This window comes from Ptychodera flava, chromosome 1 (assembly GCF_041260155.1).
Source record: "Ptychodera flava strain L36383 chromosome 1, AS_Pfla_20210202, whole genome shotgun sequence".
Lineage (NCBI taxonomy): Eukaryota > Metazoa > Hemichordata > Enteropneusta > Ptychoderidae > Ptychodera > Ptychodera flava.
In genome coordinates, this window is record NC_091928.1 from 49,682,744 (window position 1) to 49,708,717 (window position 25,974).

The following is a 25,974-nucleotide window of genomic DNA, read 5'->3' on the forward strand; positions in this document are numbered from 1 at the left end:
AGACACAAGGGCAGCAGAGCATCAAGGGCTGATCTGTTGACACATCTGCAGCAAAAGCTCAACAGGGAACAGGTTTAGACTGAAACATCCGTCGCTTGAGGGCGCTCTCTACACTGAGAGCATAGATACTGCCCTATCCAGGAACATGGTGTGATCAAAGACACCCAGAGGACAGGACACCACTAACACAGCTACAGCAATTAACAGGAGTTTGCTCAAGTCCTTGCAAAGGTAAAATAATGCAATTCAGCATTGATATGACATAAATTGTTTTTCATCACTCATTTTACTCATGAAGTAAATGATTAGTCATAACCAGAAAACCTGAATGTGATGTAGTGATATGATTTGAAGATGCTATTGCTTGAACTACTTCACATAAACTCATATTTTAAACCATACAGTATTGTTATAAAATAATCACCATCAAGGTATAGCAGCTGAGCAGATAGGTGACTTTCATTCAACTCTTTGGATTCTGAAGCATATGAGCACTTCTTTATTAATCAGTTCCACAGTTTACATTTTAGATTGCTCCTACAGCAGCAGCTGTAACATTGCTACTGCCGCCATCTGACTTGGAGAAGGACGCTCAGACAAAGCCAAATAAAACATGTCTGAAATTGGTATGATTGCAAAGTCATGTCACACTCTGAAAACCCATCTACCTGAAAATCTATGTGCTTCAACAGATGAGTTAATCACCATGTTCCTGGAAAATCTGTCTTACAGCAAAGAGGTTGATTTCGTTGAAATAAGCACTGTCTGAGGACCATGTGAGCATGGTACACAATAAGGAAGGGTACCTTCAACATCATCGATATTCAGACAGGTTACAAGTAGAGCAACAACACTTATCAGAAGGATTCTGCAGCAGATCCCACAAAGACTGTTGACAGAATTCTGGGACAAGCACCTGTTCCCCTTGATGATTTACCTGCAGTTCAGTGGGGACGTAAGAAAGAAACTAAAGCATGCATGAGAAATACATAAGCTTATATAGAGAGAAATAATCACAGGCATTTAAACATCCTGGCCAAAACCACCTTCTAAAATATAAACCCTAAAATTCCAAAGTAGCAGTTAATTTAGTGTTTTAAAGGTATACTGTCACCTGTTCAAATTTTGCCACAATTACCATGGAAAGAGAAAATCTAACCAATCACAGATTTTAAGCGGCTGCCACTTTTTAAAAAAGCGCCCTCATATGGGCATTTTGAATACTAAAGAATGCCCCTTTGACTATATAGGGGCATATTTAGATTATAGGTGACTGTATACCTTTAATAGATCCCTCTATGTTTAGACCTGATTTGAATTGATGAACTGAAGAATAATAAGTATGATTGATGGCTAAAACAAAAATATCAGGAATATTATTTTCATCAGAGAACTTCCACCCTTTGAGTACTAGACGAATTACCCATCCTGTTGACATTCGGCGATACACCCTAAAAGAATACAAGAAATACAGGGCTGTTCTAGATTTAAACGAGGATAGCATGAACACCGACTTTCAGTTTTTAGCTACCACTGAAAAGAGTTAGTGAAGGATACTAGTCACGTAGCTCAGTTAGAGTGATCTGCAAATACATGTAGGTGTGTGTTTTACGTTGGTATGATGGACAGGGTGATTACAAAGTTTTTCTGTACAAAGCAGAACTAGGAATACTCGCAAAAACAAAATTTACACTCCTCAGACAAGTTATAATACTGAATGTACTATCTTTCTGACTGACTGATTGAGATATAGGCATGCACCAGTATATATTGAAGTGTTTTAACTCTGAGAAAAACATTGTTAGTTCAGACAGACTTGTGAGTTTGACTTTAACCGTTTGAGTGCTGTAATTTTTTCCCGCCAAAATTTTAGTGCAACATTTTACCAATTTTTTAAATTTTTCTGTAATTATTTTGATAATTTTGGATCAAATGGATATATTTCATTGGCTACCATTTTTTATCAAAATTATGTCAAAAATCTGAAAAAAAAAATTGACTGGGGTATGTTTTATAAAGGTGACAAAAATTGACTTTGGCGCTCAAAGGGTTAATGCATTCATTCATGTGACTACTGCTATACTTGGAAACGATACTTCTTCATCAGTCCTTGGTTGCAGAATGTAAATTGCTTGGTTTTACAGAAATATTTGAAAAAGGTCACCAGATATGAACTGAATGGCCTCGCGTGCACATTTTGTAAAGTACTTCTTGGGGTATTGGCTTTTATGAAGAAGGAAAATGTGTCAATAGATGACAAAATTTGTTCCCGAATTTCTCAAAATTAGAATAGTTGGACGATAAAATGTTTCAAAGTTATAATATGAATATAGAATGTAAAGTACAGCCGTGTGAGGGCGCTCCATATGCCCGGCTTAAAAAATGAGTTCGTGACCTTTGAAGTACGCGTTTCAAAAAATAAATACCCATGGGAACCTGCTCACCACGCCACGCAACTCATGTACAGCTGACTATGGTGCACTTGTCAGGCGATGGTCGATGATTCTGGTTATTGCCTATATTGTCAAGTTCAATGCCTAATTTACGGAAACACGAACTCTGTCTAGTGTATTCGAAGCTCTGCGTACAGGTTGTGCACACGGCCTCTACCACGTGGTGTCCTGTGGACAGTGTGGTACAAGCCGTCGGCCTACCACCGTACCGCCGGGAAACGCAGACCTATTGTACGCAGGAGCTAGCCTACTGCTGCTGATTTAACATCAATGCCAACATGGAAATCTCATGAAAATTTGTCATTGTTGGTTCTGTAGCTAATACAATCTTGAAAAGCAACTTAAAAGACACAGACTGTCAATACGTCGCCATAATATTATGCTGACCTCAGCGGAACCATGCCGGAATATAAATTCGCTGACACACACACAAGATTGAAAAGTGTCACTCTACATCTCATTCTCAGAGAAAAATGCATTGATCAAATATTATGACGCTTACCTTCGATAATCTAGCTTTTGGTTCGCTATGTCCAGAGTAACCCACACGATTCTAAAGTCAAACGTCGACATGACGGCATCAACAGTCAAAACTCAAGATTAGCGATCAGCGCGGCCGAGTGACTGAATTCAGAAATCACTTTGTGTAAAATGTTTTAGTATAGCGCCCTCAAACATACTTATTTAGCCTCCCATAGACTTATACAGGCCACAAATTTTCTTTTACTCATAACTTGATAAATTCGCAAAGCACAACCACCAAAAACTAATCAGTTCTTGCAAATTTGAAGAACAAATTGTGTGCGAAATGTGATCGGAATCTGCCAAGCCGTTTTTGAGATATCGTGCTAACAGACAGACACACACACACACACACACACACAGAGAAACGCCTAAACCATAACCTCGCTGCGCGCATGCGCACGCGAGGTAAAAAGGTCACCAAAAGATAAATTAACCATCACTTCACTGAAGCATATTATTTAGATGTAAATGTCACAGGCTTCCCAATTCATATCATTGCAAATTATGTTCCAACAAACGTGGAAGCTGACTTGTGATACTGTCTTTGTTTCTTTGTATGTGTACCAACCTTTGATGAAAATATCAATAAAACTGTCAAGTGTCATTTCCCAGGATGGGGTCATTTTAAAATTGTCAAGTTACAGAAATTATTGTTAAAAAAGGAGAACTGACGTTTTGACTGCCCATACAATGTTGTTAAGGTCATATATGGACAGTACTAATATTTTCTAGCATTTGTGGACAGATAAATTTGGCATTTACGAAAAGTTCTCCAACTGATGACAACCAAGAAGGTAGCTTCGAAAAAAATTAATTTTTAGACCTGGAGTATGTGGCACAAGGTAAAGTGCAATTTTGAAAATAATTTTTAATTTTTTATTGTGACACTTGTATATCAATGCATTTTAATTGTCATAGCATGATAGGTATGCCTTTCTATTTATGTAGTATTCAATTTGCAAGTTGCTGTTATCAAGTGGTTTGTAATGATAGTTCAAAATAAAAGCCATTTGATTCTTGTAGTAATTCAATATCACTTTTTATTTACATGGAAAACTTGGCTGCAAGTGTAATGTCTATAATCTATCCTTCTATTGTATTAAATAAACAACAATAACATGCGGTAAATATTCATTGCTTATTTATTCATATCTCTCCACATTGGAGCGACAAAATTTAAATACAGCGCCCTCTCTGGCAGACAGCATGATCTCAGTGTGATTCCATGAGACATGTTTTCATGAGATGAGGGAAATTTTTGCCATGTTTTCTCGAATTCTATCTGTTGCTGTAGTTTGTATTATCGACTTAATCGGTATGTTATCAAGTAGACGTTATTTCCATGTTATTGTTGGCGTGTCCGAGGATGTTCAGAGCACTCTCAATGAGGTTGACTTTCAAGGTTTAGAAGACGTAACTTTACAACGGGCTTTCATGCAAAACAAGCAGAAAACTTTTTGCATCAAGCACATGTGCGGTCAGTTGCATTCGACGTCACCGAAATTTGTAATAAATACAATTTTTTGAAAATTCGTCTATCGTGCTAACACACATGAATACGTACACTAGCTATCCGCCTGGTCTTTGTTACAGCTGCACTACAGAGTTGTCTTCCAAGGGCAAATGGAGGGATTTTGAGAGTTGCTCCTCTAAGAGCTGATAAATCACAGATAAGAAACCCCTATCTGCCATTATATCATCACACACATCAATGTTATCAAGAAATCCACTTTCTTGCACTAAACGTTGACCAGATACTGAGCCAGGCCATAGATCACATACAAATGAAAAAGAACAATTGGGAGATACAGAAACTAAAATTTTGAAAGTGTCATGATGTTTGTATGATGACCAGGTGATTCTCTGTGATGAAGGTATTGATAGCTTTTTAACGAAAACCTCTGTACAATCAATAATGGCAACTGTTTCTTTGAATTTATTAAAAACCCTTTGAGCGCCAAAGTCAATTTTTGTCACCTTTAAAAAATATATCCCAGTCAATTTTTTAAAGATTTTTGCCAAAATTTAGGTAAGAAACTGCAGCCGATAAAATGCGATGACCATTTGTTCAAAATGATAAAAAAAATTACAGAAAAATTGGTAAAATATTACACTAAAATTTTGGTGGGAAAAATTACAGCACTCAAAGGGTTAGAAGACTTAGGAAGTGAATCTCGTATCTGATGTGTGGGCCATTTGATAAGAAAAAAGAGTTCTCTTGACAAAGACTCAATCCAGGACTGTTGCAGTAGAGACTGGCAGTTGTTGCTGAAACACCAAAGTATCTGCAAGTTGGTCCATCTCCAGACCTCTTCTCAGCCTGGCTACAACCATAATGAATGCTTCTAATGTTGTCCATTCACGTCCCTGTCCACCAGTGTTATTTGGATTTTCCTGAGATTTACGAATAGGGCAAAAAAACAATAGAGCCACAAAGAATGAAAAAAATAAAATGGTATAATTCTAAGTTTCAGCAGAACAAAAATAAATGAGTGCAAATTAAGTAGAATAATCTGTCATCTTATGATTTATGAAATTAATGTAATCAATAAAATTCTTGGTTTCACAGATAGCAAACTTTGGGTTAATCCAAGAGTTTCATTTCAAGATATCGATAATATAGCTTTTAAGTACATTTAGGCCAATTCTGTGCATTAAATTTCTCTATTTTTTTTTTATCAACTATAAATGAATAAATGATCTCAATATACTTACAGAAGTATCCTGTCCTTTCCAGAGTGTCATGCTCTCTGATCAATCGACCATTGGTACAGAGATATCAAGAGCACAGTGATGCCAAACCTACAGAGAAACTGAATTTGAATGTTACAAAACCTGATACAAGAAAGCCAGGGTTCCAAATACCCGGTGGTCATGCGTCAAAAGACCACCAATTATCTCATTTCGACCACCAGATTCTATTTTGGGTGGTCAATCAAGATTTACCACCAAGTTTTCGGAGGTCACACTAGTGGACTGCAGAGATGTAAATCTTACATGCCTCTCACAGTTTATTGCTAGGAGTATCCAGAAACAATATATTGTCCTCAGAGATAGATATTTTAGCAGTTATGTAGTACACGTCTTGTCTGTTCAATCACAGTCCCTCCACTGTGGTTCAATGTCAGTCCTTCAACCCCACTCCACTCTACTCAAGTGAGGTGTTCCTTTGGATAGACAATGTCTCTCTTTGTTTTACTGTTTACTGCTATGATTATTGTGATTAAGTCTGCAAACGTTGCATAACATCTCCTTGCAAATTTCGTCTAGTCATTAAAGTGACACAGATCAAGATACAAAACTCGCACAAAACTTTATAATAGTCCAAAAAATGCAGTAATTGTCATGTTATCAGCAGTAATTGTCATTTCTTGATTACACAGTTTGTAATTCTGTCAAAACTTAAAATCTGTAACACAAGTCCTTTGCATATAACCAGTCAGTCAGTCACTCATGCAGCAGTAAAGTTGATCTGTTGTGAAAATACTGAAAATTTTCCACTGGATTTACTGGGCATCCAACATGCATGAAAACCAACTCAACACGTGCAGCACTGCATGGTGGAATGGTTCCAGAACAAGATGTCAGCCCACTATTCACCCCTATGGACCCCAACCTCCACAAGAATTACACTCTGATAATGACTAATTTTTTTGACCACCAAAATTTGCAATTTACCACCAAAATTTGAATCTCATGGTCAAACTTGACCACCAAACAAATAAACAAATTTCGAACCCTGAAAGCACACACCTTTCTAATCTCTAATTATTCAACCACTTGTAGAATTTATTCTTTTTTTTATTAATTCAACCACTGTCAACTCGTAATTTTACTTTATTATGATAGTTTTGTTGCTTCCATTACTTTTTGGACTCAGATAGCTTTCACTGTGTCTGTTCTATGCTGCGAATTACAAATATTGCTATGAAAAGATATTCTAACAAAGTCTGCAGACAGTGAAGATTCATAATTAGAAATTTAAATGGAAATGTCTCTCATGCAAAATTAAGGCTGAGAATTCCCCTTTCTTGAAAACATTTTCCCGTATTTTAAGATAACTTAAAGATAATTCACATTTCAAAACTATAATTATAAAAACTTTAATAAACAAGGTCTTCAGGGCACTACTTTCTGTTTGTAAGTATTGTCGTCTGCAAAGTTTGTTCTTCATGGAACAGCTGGACGGTATGTACCGGTACGTTGAACACTTAAAAATGAAATTTATTACCCAGATGAGGTGAATAACGTAAACAAAACTACAAACCAGGCCTTGGAAGTTGAAAACAGCAAAATTTTGGCAATCAAACCAGAAGGCGAATGCCCTTCAAGTTCGTAAGCGAGAAACTGAGGTTTGTAATTTTCTTCATGGACAAAGTAGCTGATCTTGATCCCCTCCTCATTTATTTTTGTTTTTCCGGCATCACGAAGAAGAAAGGCAAAGACTATAAGCCGGACTCTATATCAATTAGCCACCAAAAACAAATCAACAGGTGGTTGTGTGATAATGACAACTGTGCTAGTATTATCCGTAATGAAGCATTTGCATCAAGTCGCCATCCATTGGCAGCAAAACAACAACACCCTATGGCATCAGGAAAGGGAAACTTGCCGAACAAGTCCAAGCTGATAACACCAAAACATGAGAATGGTTTGCTGAAAGCTGATAAGCTTGGAGTTCACTCTGCGTCGTCTTTGCTCAATACACTCTGCCTGAATAATACAAAGCTATTCAGTATCCGCACAAGCAATTAGCACCATCAGATGGATGGGGTGACATTTCTCTGGGGAAAGACGAAAACGGCAAATATATAATCTATAACGATAGACACACAAAGACTCATTGTAGAAACTGGCAATGTGCATCTTTATATCATCACAAGCGAGGAATCTGGTAAGTTCACGTCACAATATCTCAATTGTTTCTCACAAAATAGGGCGAATTTTAAGTATTGACTTTGGTAGTTGAAGGGAGGAGTCGATATGCCCAAATTTTTATTTCGATCCACAAAAATGGGATTTGAAAATCGGTAATATGTTGGTGATGGCAAGTACAGTGTATGCAGACTGTGCAGTTGAAAGAAATGCAAAATATGGGTTGAAAATTTGTTGCTTCACCGTCCATTGTGCATGGCTTGTGGATGGCATCTACTTAGATGCTAATAGGTCCCACAGATAGATGATCACACAGATTGCTATCCAAATTTCTAGTGAAAAAAATGTAAAGGTAGAGTTTCATTGTGTTGAAGGTGGTTCTTGGAGGTGGACAGGAATACTGTTGCTAATTTAAGGTGGTATTGCTTGGCAGGCTTTCAGGGTTTCATCTAGACAGGGCTACGGGGGATTCCCCCTTTGTTTACATGTTGGAACCCCTAGTAATTTGTCAAAGGGGCACAAGCCCCCCCCCCAATACCGTTGTGGCTGTCACACTATAGAGACTGAAGTATATAAGCCATGAACTTGTGAAATTACCCCTAAATTTCCTGGACAAGTGGGAAAATTCAGCCCTGTCTATCCAACTGTGGATGAAACACTGGACTTAGGTAATGGATTGCTGTAAATTTGTACAGTAATTTAAAAGTTACTGTGCAGTAATCGTTCCCAAATGTACAGGGTTGAATCACTGCTACAAAGGTTTGCTACACAGGTCAAGTAATTTCCCTGAAATTCTCGTTACTTTGCAGTTAGCAATTTAGTAGTGGCAGTGCTAAATTTATTCAAGTGCAGATAAAATATCAGTAAATGTTTTACCCATTCCTGTGTGTGAACATTTGTAGAAGAATGTAAAAAAAGGTGTAACTGAAAATTGGAATGTGTGTAGTGCGAACCTGCATGATATAGTAAGTTTATTTGTGCACTTAAGATTTGTTGTACTTTTACAGAAATGGAAACCAACATTACCAAGGCTGGGAATGGCGAGTTCAAGCTGGGCTACAGTGAGGAGGCTCAAAGGCTGTGCAAGATCATAAAAGAGCCATGTCCATGCCAGTCTCCAGATGTGGTGATGAAACGTGCAGTGACCGAGGTGAAGGAGAAAGGCATTGATTGGAAGGATGAGTTGCTGGTGCTTGAACAACACAGGCAGAGTTTGGTTTGTTTCGAGGGCAGTCATTCCATTGGATGGTGGAGAATGCGGCCTTGGGTATGCTTGGTGGCTGGTAGACAAGCTGCATAGTGAGAAACCAACCAACATGCCCTTGAGCATTTATAAATTCAAGTTCAAAAGATATCTTGAGTTATTTGGTGAAGACCCGGCCTAAGCTACCTGCTGTCAATCCAACTGCTATGAAACGCCAAATGAAACAAGCTGGACCTATGGCACCACTGCAAAGCACTTTGACATCCAAGACGTCCCTCTTTCCAACGGGCAAAACTGCATGTGGGGCAGATATTAATTTTGTTTTGTATTGAAGTGGTATACCGTTGCTATGTAAAGATTATGTGTATTGTGAACTGCCACAGTAAGTAATTTACAACTGTCATTTACAAATTACAGTAAAATGGTACTGAACTAATAATATTGTTTGTATTTTTTACAGCAACTGTGCGTTTAAGTGACCTGACAGATGCAGAGATTTTGGCCGCCATTGAAGCATATATGAAGCTAGCCAAAGTTTATCACAGGGTAATTGACTGTTGTTATTGAAATTGGAATGTGTGTAGTGTGAACCTCATGACACAGCAAGTTTATTTGTGCACTTAACATTTGTTGTACTTTTACAGAAATGGATTGCAAACCAACATTTCCAAGGCTGGCGCATTGTGAGTTCAAGCTGGGCTACAGTGAGGAGGCTCAAAGGCTGTGCAAGATCGTAAAAGAGCCGTTTCCATGCCAGTCTACAGATGTGGTGATGAAACGTGCAGTGACCGAGGTGAAGGAGAAAGGCGGTGATTGGAAAGATGAGTTGGTGGTGCTTGGGCAACACAGGCTAGAGTTCGGTGTGTTCAGAGGGCAGTCATTCCGTTGGATGGTGGAGAACGGCCTTGGGTATGCTGGGTGGCTGGTAGACAAGCTGCATAGTGAGAAACCAACCAACACGCCCTTGAGCCTTAATAAATTCAAGTTCAAAAGATATCTTGAGTTTTTTGGTGAAGACCCAGCCTAAGCTACCTGCGGTCAATCCAACTGCAATGAAACACCAAATGAAACAAGCTGGACCTATGGCACCACTGCAAAGCACTTTGACATCCAAGATGTCCCTCTTTCCAACGGGCAAAACTGCATGTGGGGCAGATATTAATTTTGTTTTGTATTGAAGTGGTATACCATTGCTATGTAAAGATTATGTGTATTGTGAACTGCCACAGTAAGTAATTTACAACTGTCATTTACAGAAAAATGGTACTGAACTAATAATATTGTTTGTATTTTTTTACAGCAACTGTGCGTTTAAGTGACCTGACAGATGCAGAGATTTTGGCCGCCATTGAAGCATATATGAAGCTAGCCAAAGTTTATCACAGGGTAATTGACTGTTATTATTGAAATTGGAATGTGTGTAGTGTGAACCTCATGACACAGCAAGTTTATTTGTGCACTTAACATTTGTTGTACTTTTACAGAAATGGATTGCAAACCAACATTTCCAAGGCTGGCGCATTGTGAGTTCAAGCTGGGCTACAGTTAGGAGGCTCAAAGGCTGTGCAAGATCGTAAAAGAGCCGTTTCCATGCCAGTCTACAGATGTGGTGATGAAACGTGCAGTGACCGAGATGAAGGAAAAAGGCGGTGATTGCACAACACAGGCAGAGTTCAGTTTGTTTCGAGGGCAGTCATTCCATTGGATGGTGGAGAACGGCCTTGGGTATGCTGGGTGGCTGGTAGACAAGCTGCATAGTGAGAAACCAACCAACGCTCCCTTGAGCATTAATAAATTCAAGTTCAAGAGATATCTTTAGTTTTTTATGAAGGAAGGGAAGTTGTTGCGTTGAAATCCAAGGAGCGGTTGTCTAAGACCCGGCCTAAGCCTACCTGCTGTCAATCCAACTGCTCTGAAACGCCAAACGAAACAAGCTGGACCTATGGCACCACTGCAAAGCACTTTGACATCCAAGACTTCCCTCTTTCCAACGGGCAAAACTGCATGTACAGCAGGTAATGATTTTGTTTTGTATTGAAGTGGTATACCCTTGCTATGTAAAGATTATTTATATTGTGAACTACCACAGTAAGTAATTTACCACTGTCATTTACAGAAAAATGGTATTGAACTGATAATATTGTTTGTATTTTTTTACAGCAACTGTGCGTTTAAGTTACTTGAGATTTTGGCGGCCATTGAAGCATAAAAAGCCAGCACAAAGTTCATCACAGGGTAATTGACTGTTATTATTGAAACATATATATATATATATATATATATATATATATATATATATATATATATATATATATATATATATATATATATATATATATATCGAAGTATACAGATGTCCTTGAGGGAAATTACAGTGCTCAATGCAAAAAGCAGAGCGTTATAAATAAACAGATTACTTCAAGTACAAAGTAATGAAATCTAATACTTAAGTTTCATGCATCTTGCAATCCTCAGATAGAGTGAAAGGATTACTAGCTCGACACTCTTACATATATGATTGGGACGAACCATTCTATTTGTAGGTAGTGTTAAAATTCGATAAATAATATTTGTTTTGGTGGCGACATTTTGAAACCAACTCAGAGCGTTTGTTTAACAGTGTAGATTTGTCAGCATTGATAATGTGCAGCTTTTCTGATATACAAAGATTACATCGCTTGTTCATGTTAGAGTAGCTCAATGCTTTATCAATGATTGACCATGAAATGTCACAGTCTTGTCCCTTTTTTCTTAAGTTCCATACATATTTTGATAACTCGGTGTCGTTTTTGTATCTCTCGTTGCGGAACGACTTCATGTGATTAGCGTAGCGCGTCTTGAAGGTGTTATCAGTGAGGCCAATATAAACCCTCTCTCCGTTGTCCTCCGTTGATACGTTGGCCTTGTACACCACGCCTTTGACTTGACAGTTACCCTTCAGGGGGCAATTGCAATCAGCTGGTTGGTCCTTACGCTGTTCTCCGGAGATTACCCTCTTATTGTGCGATTTGATTATACTTGCCATATTCCTCATACAGCTATAACTCACTTTAATTGTGTTTCTGTTGAAGATCTTGTGAAGTTTAGACCCCTTTGGAAAATATTTATCGACAAGTTGGAGAATTTCCTGCCGATGTTTGTTTCCACGTTCATGCTGAAAGGGGGGTTGACCACGTGATATATATATATATAATATATATATATATATATATATATATATATATATATATATATAATATATTATATGTATGTATAGGATAAAGCCCGAGTACGAGGGCTCTTCTGGTATATAAAGTCCAACCCAACGATAAAATGTCAAGGCCGCAGGCCGAGACATTTTATCGTAGGGTTGGACTTTATATACCAGAAGAGCCCGAGTACGAGGGTTTTATCTGACTTAAAAACTATCGCCCCTAACTGATATATTTTCGTTTTCAATGTGTTTACGTCAACCGTCCCCTTTGTCAATGTAACATGTTTAGAATATGAATTAAAACTTTTATTTGTGAAATAGCTTTCCAATGTAATGGAACATCCATAAATGCCCTAGGGCACATTATATAAATGCCCTAGGGCACAGCAGATTTTGTGTTGCAGCTGGTTTCCGCTGTGTTACCAAATTTGAATATTAAAATGTACCAGATGTCTACAGAATCTGACATGTTCACTTTTGAGTGGACAGTACTTTACTATGGCGCTGTCATTCGTTTCTGGAATTTGGTGACCAAGGCTTTATGAGTAAATAAAACACCCTAAATTGAGCACTCTGATTGGTCAATCAACAGTAGATAGTTTTTAAATATATATACAAAATGTATACAATGTGCCCTCCCGGTTATCACCATAATGGCTTTATGGCAACCTCTGAACTTGGGCACAGAGAGTACAGTTATATATATATATATATATATATATATATATATATATATATATATATATATATATATATATATATATATATATATATATATATATATATATACTTGTGTAGTTAATACATTTTGCTGTGGAAACACCAATTTTAACACCAATTTTAAGTCAAAAACACAATTTGCAGTGATCAGTCGGTGATATATTGCTTACATTTTTAATTTGTGAGAAAAGAAATACTTAAACCTTACATTCATATTTATTATTTGTTCACAGGTACAACTGCTAGCGATCTGCATTTCCAGACGTACCTCCTGGAAGGTTTGCGGCGATGGAATGAGGACAGGGCAGCAGCTGCTGTCACTGACCAAGTTCCGGAACCATATTCCCACAGTGCTATACTCCGGCATGCAGCGAACCAACTTGGCAGCAGTGTACTGGGAATGGAGTTCAGTCCATCCTACAAACCCCCACAGAAGTACACAGGTATGTCTATGTATGCTTATTTCATAACAAATATTTATTTTAAGCTGTAGATAAAATAAAAGGTAAAGCATAAATTTATTAGGCTGGCACTGTAATTTACAATGTTTCTTATTTTTGTATCTTTAGGTGAGTTGATTGGTGTTGAGTATTTATACCAACAGACTGGGGAGGTCCTGCAGGATTTTACCGTGGATCCAGACAGCCAAGCTGCGGCAGCACTGGAGCCCACTGCAGAGGACGAGGACGAGGATGATGTTGATGTTGAGACCGGTCCATCCCTCGACAGCTTGTTCCAGGACCCAACTATCTGCCTAGAAGAACTTCCGCCTCAACGTAGATCACCTGTGGAACCTGTGGTAGATGTCACTCCGATGGACGTTCAACGCAGTGATGAAGTTACGACGGATGACACACCAGCATTGGAGCCAGCACAGGAAGGTGTGATTATGTCTTCATTCATTTTCAGTTGTTAACAATTTAATGTTGCTGCTGATAGTGCAACATACCTTTGTCATAAGTCTTTGCTCAGAATACAGGCTAACACTGGGAGAGTCAACAACATGGGTGACACAATTTAAATACAGACCTTATCTTTTGAGGCGAGCGATCGCTCCGCTCGCCTACCGCTCGCGCAAATCAAATTCCGCGAGAGCGATTAGCCGCTCGCGCCACGGCTGGGACTCAAGTTTTGGAGACCAAAGGCACACTACATGTATACACATTGTATCCAAAATGTAACATACTCTAATCTTCTCCGATCGACGCGCGAAGCACAGTGTAGCGAATAAAATTATGCTTTCAATATTCAGTTCACTTCACTTCAGCATGAATTACGTTCTCGGCAAGCACATTCTAGCAATGGAATGGATCGATTTAGGTGCAACAATGTAATACAGCATTACAATTCTACTCGTCTAGTGATAGTGTAACGGCGGCGGGCCTATAGCACTTCAATATAGCACCACTACGGTTCGGAATTTACATGTACACAAATGTACAAAGTACAGCCCTTCATTCTCACATTCTCAAACCAACTCCGTTTTCTTGGCTGCCATATTCTTTCGAAGTGTTCAAAACACAAACGATTATCCTGCCGCAGCAAGATTTCATAGGAAAAATATGCGTGACAAACGAGGATCATATTGAACGTGGAGAAAATGTCTACGACATGATGACTGGGACTACACGTCGCAACTCGCGGAAACAAATGCATAATCTCTATTTAAACAGTTTAGCCTGAGCGACTGCTAGGTCTCTTGGTCCTTTGAAAGCTTAAAATAATTAAATTGACTCTGAAAAGTTGGAGAGATGCCCGATACTTCTAAAAAAAAAGATCACGAAACGATCATGAGTTCATTCTACCGTAAAACTTTAAAAGACGTACATTTTTGCGACATTTTGGCGTACAGCATAGGAGTTTTCTGTGACTGTCGTAAAATGGTACCTCTTGCCCTCGGCCCTCTAAGCCTTCGAGTGTACACACCGCGGATCGTGTACCTCGACGTGGCTGTTATGATAAATTCGTTTTGTTTCGTGAAATGTAAAGTTGTGATCACTTCGATATATCGCGGTAACAATCGGCCAAGTTAACTTTGGTTGAAGACCAACGAGCATGCAGAATGTTTCAGCGGGCCGCAAACGTAAACAAATGAAACATAACTTGACTGTGGACTGCTGGTAGCACGATTCAGTGTAAAATCTAGTTCTGTTCGCGTACTCGGCGTAGCTCAAACTATGGAGGTAAAAAAATACCTCCATATTCAAAACCAAACATGTTTGACGACAGCACTGTTGTCTTGGTAGCTTTTGTCTAAATGCCAATATATCTAATGTGCATACCATATGGTATTTTTAAAAGGCTTGTATGAAAAAAATCATGAAAAAGTTACACGTCCTTTTAAAAAGTATAACTTCATCTATTTGTCCATGAATACAACAGAGGCCACATTTCTGCATATTTATTGTTCGAAAAATGTTGAAAGTTAGCCAATATGCTATGAACATTTGGGTGGGAGAACACTGCTTATCCTGTTCCATCTATCAAAATACATAACCCATACACAGTACTACAGATTGCCCATAATACATCATGATTTGTACCAACGTAGATTCCCCTGTGAAGTCTACCATGTCTCCCATGTGTAGATAAATTCTTGGACTAGTTGTAAAAATTCTGAGTACTTTAAAGAAACAAAGGAATAAGAAAAATTGTGTTTGATTGAGAGAGGAGATAGCATTTTTGCAAATTTTCCACTGATTGTCACTGTCCTCAGCAATACAGAATAAAGTGATGGAAAGTAGTGAGACTCGTTGCACCAGTTTTATGAAACAAAAGGATATTGATTTTTTCCAAATAGAAAAGACGAAAGAAATTTACATGCTATCTTTTTCAGAGAATGACCCCTTCAGTTGGTCATAACTTGCTTCCCAAAACTGTGACATTTGTAGTACCAGCAGAATGTGACTTTTATGGTTATTTAACAGTTTCTTTTAAATTTATACTACAATATTTCAATTTACTTTTAATAAATATAATTAATCAATTATCTTGAGTCTGCATATTATTGCTTTTATGTAGAACTGAAAATGTTATAAGAAAATTGACGACGTTGGTACAAAGCAAACATGCTTGTGGGTAATTTATTGTACTGTGCCATATTTTCTCCCTTCTCTATTACATAACAATAAGAAAGACAGCTAGTGCATATTGTTTTCATAATAAATTTTATTCATGCACTCTCCATACTGTTTTCAGGGGACCTGTTCAGTCACTCTCCTAATTTAAGCAGTGCCATATTCAAATCACAAGAGATGACACATTTTTTTTTCACTCGCCTGACTATTTTCAGGGGAGCTGCTAAATCACTCGCCTACCACTCGCCCGGATAGCTTCAGGAGAGTGAATTTTAGCTCTCCTGCCATTTTCAAAAAATAAGCCCTGTAAATAGTCGACAACATTACTTGCAGAAGATAGGGTTTGAAAACATATCTCTAATGTCATTTTCCTGTTCATTTTATTTTCAGATGCTGAGGTACACAACACCAATGAAGCCCCTGTTGCTCTCGAGACAGCTCCAACTGACTATGACAACAGCGTGCCTCTGGATAACCCTCAAGTATGTATAGTCCCTCAAATTTGTATGACTCAACCAAATACACAAGGGAAAGATGTGGCAGTATTTAACAGACTTTTTGGGAGCCAGTGGAAAAACTTCAGTATTTTGTCATGAATATGGACGTGGCATATTTACAGTAATTTCACATATTTTCACTTTATTAATTTAGGAGTCTGTCGGCCCAGATAACATTCCTGGGTATGGGCATGTGGAGGCTTTGGCTGCTTACCTAGCGGAGTTTGCAGAGGTGTCTGCACCATTTACCAACGCACAGGCAGCCAGGGTCATTGCACTGTGGCAACATCTACATGCATATGACCACCAGCCTACGCAGTTTGCCCCACGCCATAGGACAAGACTCATCAAGGGGAGATTCAAGGCATCAAAGACAACATCTGTTGTGCCAGGTTTAGATAGCACCAAAAGGTGAGGTTTTACACCACTTCTTTACAATGATAGTGCATGGACACACAGATAGTTTTCAAAAAGTAAAGGTTTTGTTGAGCTAGGATTTACTAGATTTGCATTATTTGCACATTTAAACAGTTTTAACAAGTTCCAACTATTGTGCTTTCTTCAGGTGCTTTCTTGGAGAGAATTCTGGGCCAGCCCAATGGCCAGATTGCAATCGGTATATGGAATGCCTGGTTTCAAAGCTGTGTGATCTGTATCCCACAACAACAAGAATAGATGGGAAGAGAACTTTGAGGTGGACCTTGGTGTGTAGGGCGTACAAAAACATCCGAGCGAAGGTGGTAGACAACCCAACAGTAATGCAGGAAACATCACTGCAACTGGTTGACATCAACCAGAATACACTGTCACAGTGGTAAGTTTGAAATATTTGGAAAAATATTAATCGTTGACTTTCAATTGGTAACTGTGTAAATGTTAACTATTGTCCTCTATAATCAATGTTTGCTTTGACTTTGTTCTCAGGTATAACAAGTCATCGTTGATGACACAGTCCCCACTTGTTAATGGGTGCTTTGATTACAGGTCCTCAGAGAGGATAGAGTCCTCTTCATTAGGTCTGTGATAAAAATACTTTTGAATAAATTCGCTTGATACATGTCTGAGTTGTAGTTCAGGAGATGAAAAAATCGTAATAAAATGGCCACATGGTGGCCATATTGGATCGAATCACAAAACAAATCAATGTGCATATGTATGACATAGGTCAATGTCCTTGTACCAAGTTTGAATACAATTGGTTGAGATATGCCTGAGTTATGGCTCTGTACATGAAAAAATCGTAACAAAATGGCCGCATGGCGGCCATATTGGATCGTATCACAAAACAAATTGATGTGTATAGCTATGACATTGGTCAATGTCCTTGTACCAACTTTGAATAAAATCTGTAGAAACATGCCTGAGTTATGGCTCTGTACATGAAAAAATCGTAATAAAATGGCCGCCTGGCGGCCATATTGGATCATATCACAAAACAAATCAATGTGCATATGTATGACATAGGTCAATGTCCTTGTACCATTTTGAATGAAATTGGTTGAGATATGCCTGAGTTATGGCTCTGTACATAAAACAATCGTAACAAAATGGCCGCCTGGCGGCCATATTGGATTGTATCACAAAACAATTGATGTGCATAGCTATGACATTGGTCAATATCCTTGTACCAACTTTGAATAAAATCAGTTGAAACATGCCTGAATTATGGCTCTGTACATGAAAAAATCGTAATAAAAGGCCGCCTGGCAGCCATATTGGATCGTATCACAAAACAAATCGACGTGCATCTGTATGACATATGAAGTAATCCTTGTACCAAGTTTGAATGAAATCGCTTCAGGCATCTCTGAGATATCTGCGTGAACGGACGGACGCACGCACGCACGCACCGCACACACACACATGCACGGACATGACCAAACCTATAAGTCCCCCGGACGGTGTCCGTGGGGAATAACAAGCGAGAGAAGTCTCGTGAACAACGAGTACTACAACAGGGTGTTAAAGTACCTACCCCTTCAGCATCAGCTTCAGTTGCCCTACCGGATGCCAAGGATAAGCCATCATCCCTACCAACACCGCAAGTTCCTCAACCATTTATTTTCCAGCTACCAGAGAACACAGCGGGCCAGGCAAACATCCGTCCAGTACCGCCTCCTCTAACGCCTCAACCAATGCCGGTTTGTTTCATGCTTCCTGGTGCTGCAGGTGTACAACTGCAGCCTACTGGTCCATCTGTCCCAAGAAGTACCAAATGGTATCGCAAGCAGATAGAGCAGAGGGAAGATGCTGGTATTCCATCAACCAAGCGTTACAAGCCGAGGTCTGGTGTACCCAAGTGTGGGAAGTGTAAGCAGCCAAGGGACAGCAGCCACCAACAGTACTTTGGGAACTGGTTCTGCCCCACAACCTGTGCAGTGACATTTGACGAATGGAGGGCACAGATGGTTGCTAAGGGATACACCAGCAGGAAGAGGAAGAAGCAGGAGGAGGATGAGGGCTGGAGGGTTAAAGGGACAGCAGCACAATTTATTCATATCCTTTATTTATTACATTCTTAGTTTGGCTGACTGACTTTTTTTTGGTTAGTTGTTTTCATATTTAGTTTGGTACTCCTTATTACAGTTGGCAAACAGAAATGCACAGGAGTACCAGCTTGTTGGTTTGCAATATTTTATTTCTGTGTATGTTTTTGTTCTAGTTTTTTATTGGTAGCTCACTTACAACGTGGCGGTCAAAGCTTCTGTCGTCTGAGTAGCAGCAGCCTATGCCATGTTGGTACATTGTTATTATTGTTACAATACAAAAACATTACTCATATGTCACAGTGCGCTGTACAGAACAATAAAAAAATATGCAAATTTAGAAAATACTTGATGCAAGTGTCAGGGATAAAATAATTAGAATAACTGAAAATATTTTAGAATAAGATGTAGAATAATTTTGAATAATTTAGAATAAGATTTAAAATAATTTAGAATTATTTAGAATAAGATGTAGAATACTTTAGAATAATTTAGAATAATATATGGAATAATTTAGAATAATTTTCACAATGTGGCGGTCAAAGCTTCTGTCGTCTGAGTAGCAGCAGCCTATGCCATGTTGGTACATACATCCAGCCATTTTTCAGTCATTCAGTCAGTCTTTCTGTAATCATTGCTAATATGTAAGTGCTGTCCAAACACTCCATTTTACTTTTCATGTATTTTCACTACCTAGACTGTTTGTGTGACCTTTGACACATGACCTTTCCTTTTGTACTTAATTACCTGACAACAGCTTCAAAGGTCAAAGAGGTTGTACAAACAGTCTACTATTATGTTCCTAATCATATTGTTTTTTATATTTCAGGTATTCAAGGATACAAGCATACTTTTGTAGGAAGAAGACTAAAGACTGTTTTTCAATGTTTTTTCTCATTTTTTCTGATTTTTCCTTGCATTTACTGTTATATGTTTTACTAGTACATTAAATATGAGCGCCTGTGACTGGAGATAGTGGACAAAAAAAAAATCCCTGTGGTGTAATGTAACACACTTATCACTTTGTGATAAGAGATCTGGGTTCAAGTCCTGGTGGGGATGATGAAAATGTCCTGCCTCTCCTTAGAGGGAATGTTTTAGGGGGGAATTTATTTTTTTATTCAGTTCATTTATTTAGTTTATTTATTTTGTTCTTTCAAGTGTACCGGTACTTGGAGGAGGGTTCAACCCGTTTCAGCAGCCACCACAGAAGCACTAAGGTATCACATTGCCGGTAAAAGACGGATTTATTATACTGACAATATGATCTACAATTTTTCAACATTGTATTTTAGGTGAGTTGATTGGTGTAGAGTACATGTAACAACAAACTGGGGAGGTCCTGCAGAATTTGACAGTAGATCCAGACAGCCCAGCTGCGGCAGCACTGGAGCCTACTGAGGTGGTCAATGAGGATGACAGTGACCAGCTTCACAATGATGCATCCACCAACGACTTTTTCCAGGACCCGACTCCCAGCTTTGAAGAGCTTCCACCACAATCTATTTCACCTGTGCAACCTGTGAGAGATGCGGAACCTATTGACATTGAAAGAAGTTAGTGATGGGGCAAAGTTGCACCCACTGAGGGTGACACAACAAATCTGGGGCCAGCACAGGAGGGTTGGTTTGTTTCTTTGTTAATGTTCATTTTGTGGCAAAGACAAGTTGATAATGTAGCTGATAATAGTGCGACAAGCCTTCAAAGGGCCAACTTTGTGATCCGTCTTAAATACTCTGAACAATCACATCCAAAGAAATACCACTGGGACACAAGACGAGGAGTGAGATTATGTATATAGCAAACAACAGTAATGCCAGAACTAAGGGTTTAGACTGCATCTCTAATGTCATTTTTCTCTACATTTTATTTTCAGCTGCTGACGTATGCAAGTCTACTGAAGCCCCTGCTGCTATTAACACAACTACCACTACCAACACTGACAACAACTAGCCTGTGGATAACCCCAAGGTATGTAGTCACAAATATCACTCACATATGTATAACTCATCAAAAAATACAATGAGGAAAGCAATGGCAGTACTTTACAGACTTGATGTGACCATGAGAAAAAGGTAAGGGTGCCGTTACTAATATGCATCTGGCCAATTTATTGGAACTAATTTTCTATTGGTCCTTTTAAGGATGTACGATCGGAAAAATATTAGCGTACTGCACAGATTTCTGTGCAGAAATGTATCCATAGTAACCACGCGCGCATAGTGACGTTCCAAACGTTTTTGCGTTGTACAAAATGTCGTCTGCAGGTCAAGGAAAATTTCTATCTCACGGAGAAAAATCACGACGAGAAAATGTTCAGCGTGCCCTCAAAACACGCTGGAAGGTACGAGAATTCATCGAAGAGATACAAAAAATGCAACATGACCATAGCCTGTACAGCATAAGTCAGAAGTGTGACGTCTGATTCGCTATACAAGAGAAGGTAGTGGACAATGAGAAAGACGAGCATTATAATCCCAATGATAGTGTCACTAGTAGACCTACCGGAGAATGGAAGAATGGCCGTCGCATTGTCGATTTGAGTGTACTAGCCGAAAATCTTGACACTTGTGTCAGTTGTGGGCTTGCCTTACGATTGTCATCGTGTATTGGGGAAACGATTCATGGCCTCGGCTCCTGGCTCCACTTAGTGTGTGACAACTCAGCCTACATCAAAGTCAACCTAATCCCCACCAATAAGCGTCACGGCAATAAATATTACGTGATTTTTTTGTATGCTGTATTAATATATAGACTCTAAAAAGTAGAAGAAGCTGAAAGTCTTTGTTTTGTTCCGTCATTTCCCTCTCAGTAAAGTTTACAGGTAGGCTTGAATCATGACCATGCCTGGACAAGGCCACTGCAGGTCAGCAGCATTTGAAGAGCGCCCTCACACGACAAATCCGGGAGAGCATGGTTTATCGCCAGAACCTATAAATCCTAGTTACAATTTGCAAAATTGTGAAAAATCGTGCTCAGTGACCTACTTAACAAAATGTGGTTTTGAAAAATTCACAAAAAAGCTATTATTTAGCAAAGTTTGAGAAAATTGACATTAGTAGAAACTATCAATAATTAATAAAGTACCCTCTCCCATTCCTAAATTTGGGGCATATTTGTCACAATTTTGGTTAAAAATAAATATCGTGACTTTTTAATTCAATTTTAATGTAAGTAAAATCTTCAAAGTAGCTTAAATTTATAATTTGTTTGTTCTTTTACAGTGTAAACATGACCTTCAGCATCTGTATCTGTTGGCCTTCCAGATGCCAAAGATCAGCTATCATCACTTCAAACAGCACAAGCTTCTCTGCAATTCATTTTTCAGCAGCCAGAAAACACAGCAGGCTGAGCAAAGATCTGCAGCACAACCTCTTCTACTGCCACAACCAACAATGCCGGTTTGTCTCATGGTTCCTTATGCTCCTGATGTCCAAATGCAGCCAACTGGTCCATCAATTTTCAAAGTAAGGTCCAGTGGTAAAGGAGACAGAGACAGCAAAGTGCTGGTATAGAGTCAACAAAAAAGCAATACAAACCAAGTAAGGTCCAGTGTAACCAAGTGTAGCTATTAGGGACAGCAGCCACAAGCAGAACACATGGGGAACCTGTTCTGCCCAAACACCTGTGTACTCCCATTTGAAGCTTGGGGCACAGAGAAGGCATGATAAACAAAGTAACAAAAACAAAAACCCAACAAATCAATCAAACAATTATAAATGGGCCAATCACATAACATCCATTACATCCATTGGCAAACATAAGTACAGTGGAGTACCAACTTGTTTGATTTCAATACTTTATATCAATGTATATTTATGATTCCTATTTTAAATCTTTATTTTATATGTCACCTCATTAGTTTTTTGAAAATTGCGGGAAATCTAAAATAACGTTAAAACTTTTGAATTTATATGCTACTTATGACAGCATTATACACTTTTTCAGTCTTTAACGGTTCGTACTCAAAGAAAACTCTTGGAAAAATGAGTATATTTTGAGATCAGTTTATTACACATTCACAGCTATTGGGGCTTTAAAAAGATAAGAAAATAAAGTAATTGCACTACTTTAACTAAACTTGCGAATCAGATATCTCTGATTTAATTTATAAAATGTAAAATGTCTTGTACAGGTAAACCTCTTGTCTGCCATATATATTATGTCTGGTATTTTGTATCCATAGAATCACACTGTAAAAACATATGAAGTGAAGAAATTGCACGACTTCAACTCAACTCCCAAATCAAAATTTCTCAGATTTCCCTCTTGTCGAATAGAGCACCTTACAGTACGGGATACACGGAATAGGCTTGTGTACACTGCACTGTAGGTGTTTGAAACGTCGTCCGCGAACGAGGGTGGCATGCTTCTTTCGCATTCCTCGATCAGGACACCCCGTACTTTCTCGACGCGAGCGCGCACTCACATGTGACTCAGTACTACCCGCCAAATCTACAACTGTCCAAAAAAAAGTTGCGTCAAATTACAGTCCATTAATAGAGGGACTGTGGTCATATTTAATTGTTTCCCAACGACCACTACCATGGCCAGCCACGGTCCGTGGCCCAACCGACCTACCCGGAGTTTTCATGCCAAACTATTGCCTTGAAAACACGGGCTGATATTTCTGTAAGTGTTAAAGTCTGCAGCCGACATCTCCACTGGCGTTACACTCGCCGTACCATAGGGTACACCACGATACTTTTCAGCGCTCTGTTCAGCACACTTCTGCAAGTTCTGGGACTATCGGGCTTCGTCGCCTTGTCAAACACACATGCGTTATGTGGACTGGGTAGTTTGTGAATGCTGTGTATGCTACGTTCCGACGTTCTGATTCGTAGCCTTGGAAACGGACGTGTCTGGCCTGCAAATAAAACTGCCCGTCCTGCAGGCCAGACAAGTCTTTCACAAACAACCCAGTCCACATAAACGCCTGTGGTCACACACTCCAAGTATAAAACTGTGCAAGGGCCCGGGACTAGGACAACCCTGGAAAACAGGCCGACAGACCAGAAGCATGATGCAGAAACGCGTCAAAGTCTCCCTGTGTGCAAATGAGGCCGCGCATTTCGCACGGGGGAATCCCCACTACACACCACTTCCAGTCAGCCTTGGCGGGGAGACTTTTCACACGCCCCGATCGTGCAGGACCCCACAAACACTCGAAAACTCACTCGATCCGGCTCACTCACTGGCGACTATGAAAGTTGAAACCCAACAGGCCAAAAAAAAAACGTCACACCGAAATCCCGACGCTCTGCATTATTTATTTATTTATTTATTTATTTAGCCGTGTACACATACGTGACAGCATGGAGGTAGGCCTACATAGCAGAAATGGTGACAGTGAAATGAAATACAAAACAAAAGAATTACAAGAATGATAAACTTTGCAATAAAAAGATGACAAAAAGTCATCTCAAAATTACATGTTATAAGCTTTCATCAGCTCATTAAAGAACTTTACAGTAATATGCACAAAAGAATCATCGGAAAATATGATTTCAAATGCAATATTGTCGTTGGATTTCCCGCCAAAATGGCCCCCCCCCCCCCCCCTCCTCCAATCCCACTCACCTCACAAGACGGTCCGTCAGCGTAGTCGATCGTCGGGCATATCTCGTCCTAGCTCCACCATCGCACGTAAGGCCGAGTCAGTTTAGTCTCTGATCACCCACAACCACCGCGCGTATGAATAATGGGGACGACAGAACTCAATCGTCCGAGCGAATTTCACCGGGGATTACAAGTACTGCCAGCCAGCTTTCATTCTGCCGCCCTTCTCCCCAAGGACTCTGCACACTACCGTCATCATAGTTACACAACCTCGTTCTACAACAATCTATTTGTAATGAAATGCATTGCGATTTGATCACAGCAGCATAGCCCATTGCAACCTACTTGTACATGGGTGAGTGATTAAAAATAAATATCATGCTATCCCATGAAATAACATTTTTGCTAGCTTTAGGCTACTTCAGGAAAAGAACTGTAAAAAATAACCATGAAAAGGAGAGCGATTCAAACTGTTTGCTTGCCATAAGATTATAATATGGCAACAATATTTCTTTGAATTCTTCAGATATAAAGAAAAGTAAAAGTGAGGAATTTCAAGAGTAAAAGGCATTAAAGCTGCTAGCAGCGTTTTCCGGGCCAGATGTCGCCAACGAAGCTTTTCGTGCACAAAAGGTGTTCGTGCTCAGTTTTTTTCAGCGGGCAGGCAAATTTAAAAACTAATCAGTGGGCGGAGAGAAAAAAAATCAGTACTTACAACTAGCTGGGAATGAAATTTCAGTTTTTCTAGTGATAAATAGCACCAAGAAAAGTTTTCGGTAGGCCTATAGGTTGGGCCACTGTAGCAGCATGTACATGTGTGGACAACTTGAAACAGATGCACAGGCTAACTTTGCCGTTGTGACGTCAAGCTGTTGCGAGAGGTGCGTGGAATAACTTTCATGGTGTGACAGACTAAATTTTCTTCGGCTTTTTGATATAGTTTTGTAATTTCGGAATCTGTATAAAGGTAAGTGAACGAGACGGCTGAACTGTCCAAGTCTGTTTAAGGGTTAATGAACGTCACGAATTTTCCTTCAACTTGAGCAAAACTTCGTTGTAATTAATTAACAAGGAAATAGAAACGAATTTGCGTCAGTGACGTCAAGGTAGCAGAAAGTGAATCTGTGTCATTAGCACCTACATCCCAGACAGGACCCTGGGACAATTACATAAGGAGTATGTTATATAAAAATGATGTAACAGATGCAGATTATGTAAAATTTGATATGATCGATGCCCAATCAGAGGAAGTTTAGTAATGTAGTCTTCGAAGGGAAGAATATTGTAATTAATTTAGCCAATCAAGTAAAACTAGCTGATTAGTGATTGGAGGCTTTACTAATTTAATCTACTTATGATGCTACTATTTCTCACAAAAAAGGGAT

General features: G+C 39.1%; 1 protein-coding gene and 1 long non-coding RNA gene across 2 annotated transcripts; one reads left to right on the forward strand and one right to left on the reverse strand.

Annotated features, from left to right (window-relative positions):
- Positions 1-3,820: 3,820 nt before the first annotated feature.
- Positions 3,821-24,811, reverse strand: LOC139140352 (uncharacterized). Its single transcript, XR_011553983.1, has 3 exons — positions 24,611-24,811; positions 5,694-5,780; positions 3,821-5,372 (listed from the first exon to the last, which is right to left on the reverse strand). It is a non-coding gene; the product is annotated as an uncharacterized lncRNA (long non-coding RNA).
- Positions 10,691-22,545, forward strand: LOC139147526 (uncharacterized). Its single transcript, XM_070718679.1, has 11 exons — positions 10,691-10,814; positions 13,162-13,413; positions 13,540-13,851; positions 16,438-16,529; positions 16,699-16,955; positions 17,110-17,358; positions 17,469-17,505; positions 18,614-19,012; positions 20,379-20,552; positions 20,907-21,001; positions 22,359-22,545. The coding sequence occupies exons 1-11, from the start codon at positions 10,691-10,693 to the stop codon at positions 22,543-22,545; spliced, it is 2,178 nt and encodes a 725-aa protein (XP_070574780.1).
- Positions 24,812-25,974: the final 1,163 nt, after the last annotated feature.